The sequence below is a fragment of the Limulus polyphemus genome, unplaced genomic scaffold, assembly GCF_000517525.1.
Source record: "Limulus polyphemus unplaced genomic scaffold, Limulus_polyphemus-2.1.2 Scaffold9865, whole genome shotgun sequence".
Taxonomy (NCBI): Eukaryota; Metazoa; Arthropoda; class Merostomata; order Xiphosura; family Limulidae; genus Limulus; species Limulus polyphemus.
The window spans coordinates 4,850-15,880 of record NW_013675475.1 but is presented as its reverse complement, the minus strand read 5'-3'; the positions used below and the strand labels follow the sequence as shown (position 1 = coordinate 15,880).

General features: G+C 32.8%; 1 protein-coding gene, 1 long non-coding RNA gene and 2 other non-coding genes across 7 annotated transcripts in view; 1 reads left to right on the top strand and 3 right to left on the bottom strand.

Annotated features, from left to right (window-relative positions):
- Positions 1 to 691: 691 nt before the first annotated feature.
- Trnar-ucg lies at positions 692 to 764 on the top strand. Its single transcript has one exon. It is a non-coding gene; the product is annotated as a tRNA-Arg (tRNA).
- Positions 765 to 2,084: 1,320 nt separating this feature from the next.
- On the bottom strand, positions 2,085 to 2,166 carry Trnal-aag. Its single transcript has one exon. It is a non-coding gene; the product is annotated as a tRNA-Leu (tRNA).
- Positions 2,167 to 5,368: 3,202 nt separating this feature from the next.
- On the bottom strand, positions 5,369 to 6,294 carry LOC111083499. The gene is made up of 2 exons (XR_002609067.1): positions 6,198 to 6,294; positions 5,369 to 5,738 (listed from the first exon to the last, which is right to left on the bottom strand). It is a non-coding gene; the product is annotated as an uncharacterized LOC111083499 (long non-coding RNA).
- Positions 6,295 to 7,078: 784 nt separating this feature from the next.
- LOC111083500 (phospholipid phosphatase-related protein type 1-like) overlaps positions 7,079 to 11,031 on the bottom strand; it is an 8,115-nt gene continuing 4,162 nt past the window's right edge. For 3 of the 4 annotated variants that reach the window (XM_022380073.1, XM_022380075.1, XM_022380076.1), the window contains exons 4-6: positions 9,728 to 9,845; positions 8,152 to 8,326; positions 7,079 to 7,913 (exon numbers count right to left, since the gene is read on the bottom strand). In XM_022380073.1, the coding sequence (XP_022235781.1) occupies positions 7,847 to 7,913; positions 8,152 to 8,326; positions 9,728 to 9,845 (360 nt within the window). In that variant the 3' untranslated portion in view covers positions 7,079 to 7,846. The remainder of the gene's footprint in view (positions 7,914 to 8,151; positions 8,327 to 9,727; positions 9,846 to 11,031) is intronic. The other variant, XM_022380072.1, reaches the window with a different exon arrangement.

Below are 11,031 nucleotides of genomic sequence, written 5' to 3'. Positions count from 1 at the left end.
TAAATACATTTTTTTTGGTACCTTTATTAAGCTTAAACATGTTTTTTTAATGAATGTAATACTAGGTCTTTATTTCTTTCTTTAAATATTTTTCTGCACGATTTGGAACTCAGGATGGTCCGGTGCTTATGGGAGTTATTTACCGGTAGATTTACTACTGTTTACTGATACATATAGTTTCTGATTGCTTTCCCCTATAAGCGAGTTTGACCATTCTTTTGCTAAAAGTGAAATACTTCATTTTCGTTGTTTTTACTGTAAAGCTACATATTGGGCCTTCTGCGCGATATCCACTGTGAGGAATCGAACCCCAGATAATAGTTTTATAAGTCCGTATACTTACCGCTGGCTCTCAAGGAGACGAAATACTTTATAAGAATATAAATTGAGAATCCTGAATTAAAATAAATTCTATAACGATAACTTACTGATCACTTGACACGGGAATGAGTTAACACATTTTTTCATATTTATTCATTTAGCCATAAAATCAACAAAACAAAATCCCTGTTTATGTATTATAAAATAATTGCATATTACTTATAACTTAGGCATGATTCATTTAATACACGTGTGAAAAAAAAATATTTAAAATGTTTATCTCTTGTAATAAATCACAACCATCAATTTAAAACATAAAGTTTTATCATGAAATACAGCATACAATAAAACATTATACTTCCCATATCATGTCCGCGTGGCCTAATGGATAAGGCGTCTGACTTCGGATCAGAAGATTGCAGGTTCGAATCCTGTCGCGGACGAGTGAAAAACATTTTTGAAGATTTTATTTTTGCTACATCACTTACTTTTTGTGTCTATTTCTGTTAACAACACGTTACATATCCATAGTTTGAAATTAAAATACTTTACTGCAGTGTATGTATTCTGTAAATAATTCTTTCGATTTTTGCATAACCAAAATTATAATATATTTGTAACAATTTTTATGATTCCTCTAACCAATACCATCCACCGGTGCGACAGCAGTAAGTCTTCCCATTTATAATGCTAAAATCAGCGGTTTGATTCCCCTCGGTAAACACAGCGGACTGTCCCGGTGTGGCTTTGCTATAAGAGAAACACTCAGACTTCCCAGCTATAAACCAACGTATAATGTAAGTTTCTGAAGTTTACAGACTTTCCGAGCCCTACAGTCTAAAACAACGTAAAATACATGTTTCTGCAGTTCACAGATTTCCTAGCTCTGACCACCAGTCTAATTAAATATTTCTAATTTTAAAAGAATTTCACAAGAAGTAATAGGATGTCCGAGAGATCTAGAACACTGGTTTAAGGAACCGATTCTGTTAATAAATTACAACTGTTTCCATCTTTGTTTTCTTAATTAAAGTGGTTCAAGTTGTTTTAGGCCTGGTGGTAAGAGCGCTCGACTCGCAATCTGCGGGTCACGGGTTTCAATTCCCATTACCGAACATGTTCGCCCTTACAACTGTGGGAGTGTTATAAAATTACAGTTAATCTCACTATTCGTTGGTAAAAGAGTAGCCGAGGAGTTGGTGGTGGGTGGTGTTGACTAGTGTATCATCGCTAAATTAGGGACGACTAGCGCAGATAGCCCTCGAGTAGCTTTGCGCAAAATTCAAAACAAACCAAACTGAAGTTATAAATTATTTTATTTTTGATAATATAGAAGAAAAAAAAAGTAGTAACAAGTTACATGAGGTCACAACGTTGACGTTGAAATTAGGCAAAACAATCTCTTCAAGAACTTAAGAAGAAATTAAGTAAGGAATATAATGTTTCCTAACATGTAAATCTGGTAGTTACTGGAAATAGTAACTCGAACATACCTCAAATGTAATCTGAATTAGCTACCTAATTAAAATATGTTAACATAAGTAGCACAGTTTTTCAAACTTTCGTAATTACAACGGGAAGAATATGTAATCATATCTAACATATTGGCCCATCTTCCATTAGGAAAAATCACATATACAGTATACGACTTTATTTTTCGTTATTGTTCATATAAATTTTTTGTTATACGACAATTCAATTATCAATCTCAGTATGTAAATAAAGATATTAGAATTTCAAAAATTTTGAGATCAAAATATTATTGGCAGGGGCGGGATTCGAACCCGCGCCTCCGAAGAGACTGGTGCCTTAAACCAGCGCCTTAGACCGCTCGGCCACCCTACCATTGACTAAAATTTAGCTATCAAATATATTTATTCTTTTCTAACTATTGTTTTTGTTTTTTTTAATACATTTGTTATTATCTTTAGATTTCAAATTGTTGTATTCCATAAAAAATTCTAGATTACAATATACTATAGTTTTATTGATATGTTGCCGTGAACACCTACTAATGTTACAACACAGCCAATAGGCCTAACCCTAGTTAATATTATTAGAGCGTACTTTGCAATTAAATAGTATCGCCAGGTTAAGTAAATAACTTAATATAAATTTTTTTCTTAACGCAATTATTATTAACACAAATAAAATAACGATCTATACCTACAGGATGTATCTTGTATTGCTCAATATTTCGCTTTACATTTAAATACCTGTTATCAATTCATTAGTGTCCGAGGTACACCACATTTGTAATGCGATTGGTTTGTTTTCGTAGTGACTAATGATCCTAACACCACCCGATCTACAAAACACAGCAACAGACTAAACGATAAAAAGCATGCAGAAAAGTATTGTTACGTATCTACTTGTTTGATAATTTCCGGTAAAAATTATTTCCGAGAAACTTCTGCGATATAAGTCCTTTCTTGATTAAAACTAGTTTATTCTTTCTCGATACAAACTTTGTAATACGCGTAACAACTTTTATAACACATGCTATAAATTACAGTGATTCACACACTTTACTTACAGTGCCTACTGTTCACTTGACTCAATTATCCAGCACTTTAATATCTATCTATATCTCTTTAATCGCGCTGGTTTTTCTCGCTAGGCTTATATACTAAAAAAGAGGGCGCCTCGAACAAACTAGTGTTGCCAGGAAAATTCATGATCCTTCGAGAAACTCCAGCGTCGCATGACTTCCGCTGTCGTGACAAAATGCTTAATACAACTGTCACACTTTTAGTAAATTTACAGTTTTACTTTTTATATTACATATCATAATTATTATACTGGGATTAATCCATTCCCTATCATATTCTATCTTACTGATGATTTTAACTTTAAACATTTAATACTATATAAATAAATAATAAAAAAAATGGAGTGAGCTCTCTGTCTTTTCATTTTTATTTGTACGTCAGGGAGATCAGAGGTAAGTATAAATATAAATTCCACTACTTTGCTAATTTTTTCTTGTGAATTGTACTTTTCTTATCTCAATCAGTTTGTTGAAAACACAAACTTAAAAATTAGAGCGCTTAACTAACTGGCTTACTCAATAATCAATCGAAAGTCAATATGGTCTCACCTAAAATGCATTTTATATTGTTCAAATCCGTTCCTAAAACTTTCAAGAAAATTGTGGTTATTGAACAACACACTCATCAAGTGTCGTGAAGGTTTTCTGGTAAAACACACAAACAAATAAATATAACTACAAAACTGTCTCTTTGTTGAATTAATAAGTTCATTGAACAACCCAAATATACTGTCCAATCGCCAAATTTTCTGATGGTTTTCGTTTCTGTGAGAGCACGGGTAAAAAAATGTGGTAGAGTTCTGAATTGCGGAACAGTCGAGTCAGGTTCAATATCACAAAATATTCAGTATACTTTAAAGTGGGGGTGACAGTTAATTAAGCGTGGATAGTAAGTAGTTACTGGGATGCTGCTGATTAGCTGTTATCCTCTGGTCACTGGTCAGTAGCTCAAAATAAGGGATGACATAAAATAGCCATAGTAGCTTTGACATAAAAGAAAATGCAAATATTTTCCGTGGCTTATGGTAAGAAAATGGGATAACCTTTTGTTCTTCATTAATACTTGATGTCTTATCACTGGGGTGTTCTCTTCGGTATATTCTCTTGTGATATCGTGAAAGAAGTCGAGATAACCTTGGGCTATTTATAGGGTCGCCAAGCAGGTTTATAGGCAAATGTCTCGATTGAGATTAGTGAAGGGGTGTTACCACACCATGCCGAACCTCATTAGAAGAATATTGATGAAATATAATTATTCTATTATAATGCTTTTTTATTTGTTATTACTCTGTGTAAGAACACTATATGGGTTAAGTGAGTTTAAGGTTCTACAGTTTTCAACAATAAATAGTCCTACGTTGAAGTAAGACTGCAGTGTAGGCACGTATCATTACGTCACACGTAAAGTGGTCTCTGAAACGTTAGTGCCTTTAAAATAATAATAATAAATATGTTTTTCATGTATTTTCGGACATGCTGCCATCTGCACTAAGCTTCTTCCACGTTCCGAATGACGATAGCAAAACCAGTATAATCTGAATAGTTGATGACCCCTACCTCTTCAACAAGTATTCTGCTCATCATTAACACTTTTTTTTTATTCGTGTTTACCGTTTAAATGATTTTCGAACTTTTTTTTAGTTTTATTTAGATTTTACAAAATATTGTATAAAAAAGAACGCTAGTGAAAGGTTTTTATTTCTTATTTTAGAAACGTATCCTATAGATGGACGCACTGATATTATAATTTTTAAAATATTTGCAGTTATCATTATAAGTATAAATTTGTGTGATCCATTATATTGTAAGAGGTAACAATGTATATGTTCGAAGAATTGTTCATTGCACAATACAAAAATTAAGATTAAAAATATACACGTGAGCTAGGAATTTTAACCCTTGTGTGTTTGTTTATTTATTGTTAACTACAAAGCCATACAATTAGTTATCTGTATTGTGCTTACCACAGGTATAGAAACCTGATTATTTAGCGTTTTAAGCCATCAGACTTACCGCTGAGCTACTAAGTGGTTGTAATGTAAACTTTTCAATATACTCAATAGATGTCGCCGTACGTAAATTAACTCGTTAAATAATCAGTGATATTAGTGTTTTTAGACAGGAAAAGATTATCTACATTTATTTTGATAATTACACTGTAAGCTTCGATTTTTATTCTATCCTTGATTTGTTATGAGCCTCCAAAATCCCAGTCCGAGTAAGTCATAATTCATAAAAATATTTCAAAATATCATTGTACTCATTGAAATTTTTGTTTTTATTATTACAATTAATACTGAATCTAGGGCTTATCACACAAAGTGGCATTCAATTCCCTTAAATATGAAATAAATGCTAAAGAGGGTACTAAAAATAACAGATTTCTTCTGGAGGTTAGATGAGATTATTCCAAAATTATTCGTGAATAATTATAGACGGCTTCTTACCACTTCATTTATTTTAATACTGCTCAAATAAGCTGAAACCAAAACGGAAAACTGTAATTAAATATTACCAATGAACTCAATAGGAAACAAATAATCATTATTAGGACAGCAAATAATCTTTTGTCGTCATCATTCAAAAAGCTTGTTCATTTGGGTGTCTCGTTATCCATTGAAGTTATGCATATATGATGGGAAAGACTGTGTTCGAGAAATGGAAGTTAGCGAATAATTCGTACTCAGATCAGCATTAGATAACCTCTGAACCTGTGAATTTTGGTACGATACATGAGGAATTCGGAAGTATCGAAAAAAAAGAGGCCTCTTTCGCTTCATTGGGAAGAACCCGGTGTTTTTTTTGGATGACAACATTTTCTCTTCAATTGATGATGCTCATGGAAGGATCTCAAAGTGAAGATACACTGAAAAAACAAAAATGTTCAAAGGTGAACAACTTAAAAAAAAAGTCTTGTTTTATCCAGAAAGTTTCTATTATTAAATAACCACAACTTCTCACATTCTAAACCTGAATGTTAATTTATTAACTACCTGAAGTAGTTTGATTTGATAAATAAATCTGTTACTTTGTGACGGCTATCTGAAGCTTGAATATAAGTATTGAGTTTGTTTATATTCATTGTTTTAGTAATTATACAATGCTGGCCTCGGTTCCTCCGTTCATATTGTACGTAAATGTTATTTCCTATGTAAATGATAAGAGCTATCGTTAACACTTACTAAGTAAGCTACCACAGCTCCCCGAAGAAACCAGCCATTTGCTATATTTAAAGTGAAAGAGATGGTTCTTACAATATAAGCTGCCACAACTCCCCAAGAAACCAGACTGTTGCTATATTTAAAGTGAAAGAGATGGTTCTTACAATATAAGCTGCCACAACTCCCCTAAGAAACCAGCCTGTTGCTATATTTAAAGTGAAAGAGATGGTTCTTACAATATAAGCTGCCACAACTCCCCCAAGAAATCAGACTTTTGCTATATTTAAAGTGAAAGAGATGGTACTTACAATATAAGCTGCCACAACTCCCCCAAGAAACCAGCCTGACATTTATCTGTTTGAGGTATTAAACATATATCAACTTTTTAGAAAGTCTTGGCACTTTGTTACCGAAGATAAAATAATCATTCTTGGTCCTTCAGAGCTACGTCCATTGTGTTCTAGCCGTCAGGGCCTCCAGACTACTGCGTCCATTTCTCGTGCTATCAGTTGGTAGTTTGTTTATGTTGTGTGGAACGTCACGTGTGGCACTGCACAAAAATCACTTAGAAGATATAACAGTTTGTTATCGTTAAGTGGACTGGATTTCCCAATATTTTTACCGAATAACCCGGCCAAAGATACAATACGTTACAGCTGTATAATTATGAAATGTAAGTGTTAACAGTATTCTGTTAGTTCCTTAACACGAGTAGCCAGGTTTTTCACTCGGTGAGGGCAGGAAATTTTAAAGGGGGGCTATAAATTAAAAAGCTGAAATTTATCTAAAATGTTAATTACATGGTCATTAAAACAAAACAAATCAAATTTAATAGTGTTTATAGAAGTTTTATTTTCTTATTAAACGATACAAAACGAGTTTATTCTATATAAAAGCTAAAAAACAATATGACTAGATTTTTCAGGGGGACTATGCCCCCCCCCCCCTGGCTACGCCTCTGCGCGTCCTTTGGCATGTTTGCGTACAGAATTGTACAAATTTGGAGTTTACGTCTCCATCAATATTTTAATTTACTTTTTCGGTAATATTTTATACAGACTACAGGTTACATGTAGTGGGCCTAACTTCACAAACAACATTTCAACAGAAATTCTGAAATTAATAGTATGCATAACTCGCAAATGAAGGTGAAGTCACTTTCTTGTCCAATTTCATCCCTAATCATCGATAACAAACACGCTGACTGACTCACTTACTAACTGTTTAATCACTAAATAACTAACTGAATGACTGAATTACTCACGAATACACTAATTGAACTACCCGAATCACTGGCGAACAGACTAACTCACTCACTCCAGTATACACTGTTGTATATTGTTACATTATTTCATGAACGGTCACACGAGGCTCAAATTTTCAAGAAAATTCTAGTCCTCACACAATCAGTAAGTCGTGGAAAACTCTCTCTCTCTAGTGAACAAAAAATCGAAATAACAAAAACATAGCCTGCAACATTACTTTAAACTCTGTCTTTCTCAAAGTATCCTGAGCAGGGCTCAAATCTTCTGGTAAAACCCTTTCGGGACAGTGAAAGTTGCCAATGGCAGAAACAGCCTTCCTCTCTCAAAGATCATTTACAAGCCATAAGAAGTCCCTTTTCAATCCAGTCTCTTATCCAGGAGCAACCATGGTCTAGACTTAGTTTATAAACCATAAAAGGAAGATGCTAAAAAGTTTATTTAACTGATTGTATGTTTATAATATAATGTGCCGTAGTTCAAATATGTTGTTAATTTTAGCAATTGGTGTTCAATCTGAGATTAATGTCCAGATAGAAACACTTATATTTTCAACTTACCATTACAAATACTCCTGTGTAAGCTGAAAGTGAGGCGTAGAACGAAGGAAAGCTTAATCTGTAATAGATTAGGAAAAATCGTATTTAAAACACATTCAATGTTCAAACGAAAATAATTTCAAGCAATAGTAAGGACGCCCTAGAACATAAAGAAAGGATCTATAAAGAATGTTCTTACTCAGTGATTAATGTTAGTGTATTAAAAGTTCTTGTTAAACAGGATCAAGGTTGGTGTATCAGCGGGAATCTACACAACGCATAGTACTCCTCCTCAAAGGTAAAACTTTTAAACATACCTAGCTTCTCTAAGATCACCAGAGGCGCTACAGGAACTTAAGGAAAGACAGTTGGAGCTCACCACGTCTTTACTCACGTTGCAGGCCTCAAAGAAGTATGGTCTTGGTCGACCAGTGGCCATCTTAAGGCCATCCGTCAAGATACTGGTACAAAGCAGTCCGAATAGAAAAGTTCCTGATTGTTCAGAAAAGATGAAAAAAAAAGGTTTTACAACAATCAAACACACAATGAAGGGAAATGTACATAATTGTAGATAAACCATATATTGTATGGATCTCAATTCTTTGTTCACAACAATCAAACACACAATGAAGGGAAATGTACATAATTGTAGATATACCATCTATTTTATGGATCTCAATTCTTTGTTTAGTTATGTACATTTCCCTTCATTGTGTGTTTGATTGTTGTTGTAGATATACCATATATTTTATGGATCTCAATTCTTTGTTTACAACAATCAAACACACAATGAAGGGAAATGTACATAATTGTAGATATACCATATATTTTATGGATCTCAATTCTTTGTTCACAACAATTAAACACAATGAAGGGAAATGTACATAATTGTAGATAAACCATATATTGTATGGATCTTAACCCTTTGTTCACAACAGTCAAACACACAATGAAGGGAAATGTACATAATTGTAGATAAACCATATATTGTATGGATCTTAACCCTTTGTTCACAACAATCAAACACAATGAAGGGAAATGTACATGATTGTAGATAAACCATATATTTTATGGATCTCAATTCTTTGTTCACAATAATTAAACACAATGAAGGGAAATGTACATGATTGTAGATAAACCATATATTGTATGGATCTCAACCCTTTATTCACAACAATTAAATGTGCATTTAAAGGAAATACTTTTTAAAAGATATAAGTTGCATATGAACTGTGTTAAGATAATAATTAACGGATTTTTTATTATTCTTGAAACAAATATATATATATATATTGATTTTCTCCAGTCTCGTCGTTAAGCTGCATAGCAATGTGGATACACAGTAATACACGAACACTTAGATTAGCACTGTGGATACACAGTTATACACGAACACTTAGATTAGCAACTGTGGATACACAGTAATACACGAACACATAGACTGACAGATAGACAGTCTGAAAAATAGTGTGACACATGATCAGTTCAATTCGTTAGATAATGACACATTGACTTTTAGACATAGAGTAACAAATGGACACCCAGACTTGAAAGTTGTTCACTTAGAGGAATAGACTAGCACTTAGAGTGACACACAAAAAGTTAGATATAATAGTGACACATGGACATTAATACAGCGACAGAGTGGCACACAATCACTTACATTGAAACTCGTTATAGACTGACACTTGGAGATGTAAACGTACAGAATGACACCCAGACATTTAGTTATAGATATTTACAAACTATTTCACTGATTATTGAGACTTACCTTAGCAACAAAATAATCCAGTACTATAAGAGTAGCTTTCAATTATTTTGTTTTTCGCGTTGCTTAGCGAGGCTACTATGGTAACATGTTCTAGGTTAAATGGCATGAAAACCAAAGCATACCTGTAAATCGAAGAAGCCTACGAGTGATCATGTGCAATTTACATCCTTTACATCCCACACGCACGACTTTCCTGGACCTTCTCGAAAATATAAAATATCCTATTTCTCCAAGTAAAATCTACACGACGAAAACGCAAAATAGACATGAAATGTTTGCGTATTTTATTTCATATTAATTTAATATATATATATCTTTTTATATTCCAAATATAAACTACTCAATTGAAAATGTTTATTATCACTATATGTTAAAAACGTTCAGAGTCCAAGCATATTCTGAGATAAACATTGAGATTTTCTTCACGAAAAATCTAGAAAATTGTTTCAGTTGAATCATCATTGTTAGGAGAATTTGCTCTCTAAATATTAATTGTTTCTTCTCATAGAAAAATTATAAATATATTATAATACATATTAACCAAACTATATCTTTAGTGTATTATACTGTTCCTGTAATAACATATGTATTACTAAAGTCATGTCTTATTTTATGTTATAATATTGCTTTTAACAATGTGCGTATTATTGAAGTCAAATATTTTATAATGTGCTGCAATACTGGTGTTAACAACGTGTGCACTACTGAAGTCAAGTCTTTTAATATTACAATATTGTGGTTAATGTGTGTATTATTGAAGTCAAGTCTTTTTTAACGTGTTACAATATTGTGGTTAATGTGTGTGTATTATTGAAGTCAAGTCGTTTTAACGTGTTACAATACTGTTGTTAACGGTGTATGCATTACTGAAGTCAAGTCTTTTAATGTTATAATACTGTTGTTAACAATGTGTGTATTATTGAAGCCAAGTCTTTTTAACGTTAAAATACTGTTGTTAGAAATGTGTTATTGGCATAAAAAATGTTCATGTGTTATAATATGATGAAAGTGTATTTCTTAGTTACATCTTTCTGGTGACTCAAGTTACAATATTACTATAACAGTATAACCTAAGTAACTGATGCATTGTTGAAGTTAAATATTTGTTTATAATTACTGTTAACATAACATAATGATTAGGAACAACAAAAACCTATTGGTCCATCTCGGCTGTCCCATCCTCTAAACTAAACTACAACTATTTTTTTAAAATCTTAAAGCCAGCCCTTATCACTGATAAAGTTATCAAGCTTTCTCTTAAACTCACTTAAATTTACTGCCTCTACAACACCCAAATGCCACCTGTTCCAAATTCCAACCACCCTGTTAGAAAAATAAAACTTTCTTGGCTGAAAATGACTCCTACCCTGCCAAAATTTATATTTGTGTCCCCTAGTCCTACTATTCTCTTTGTTAAATATAAAAA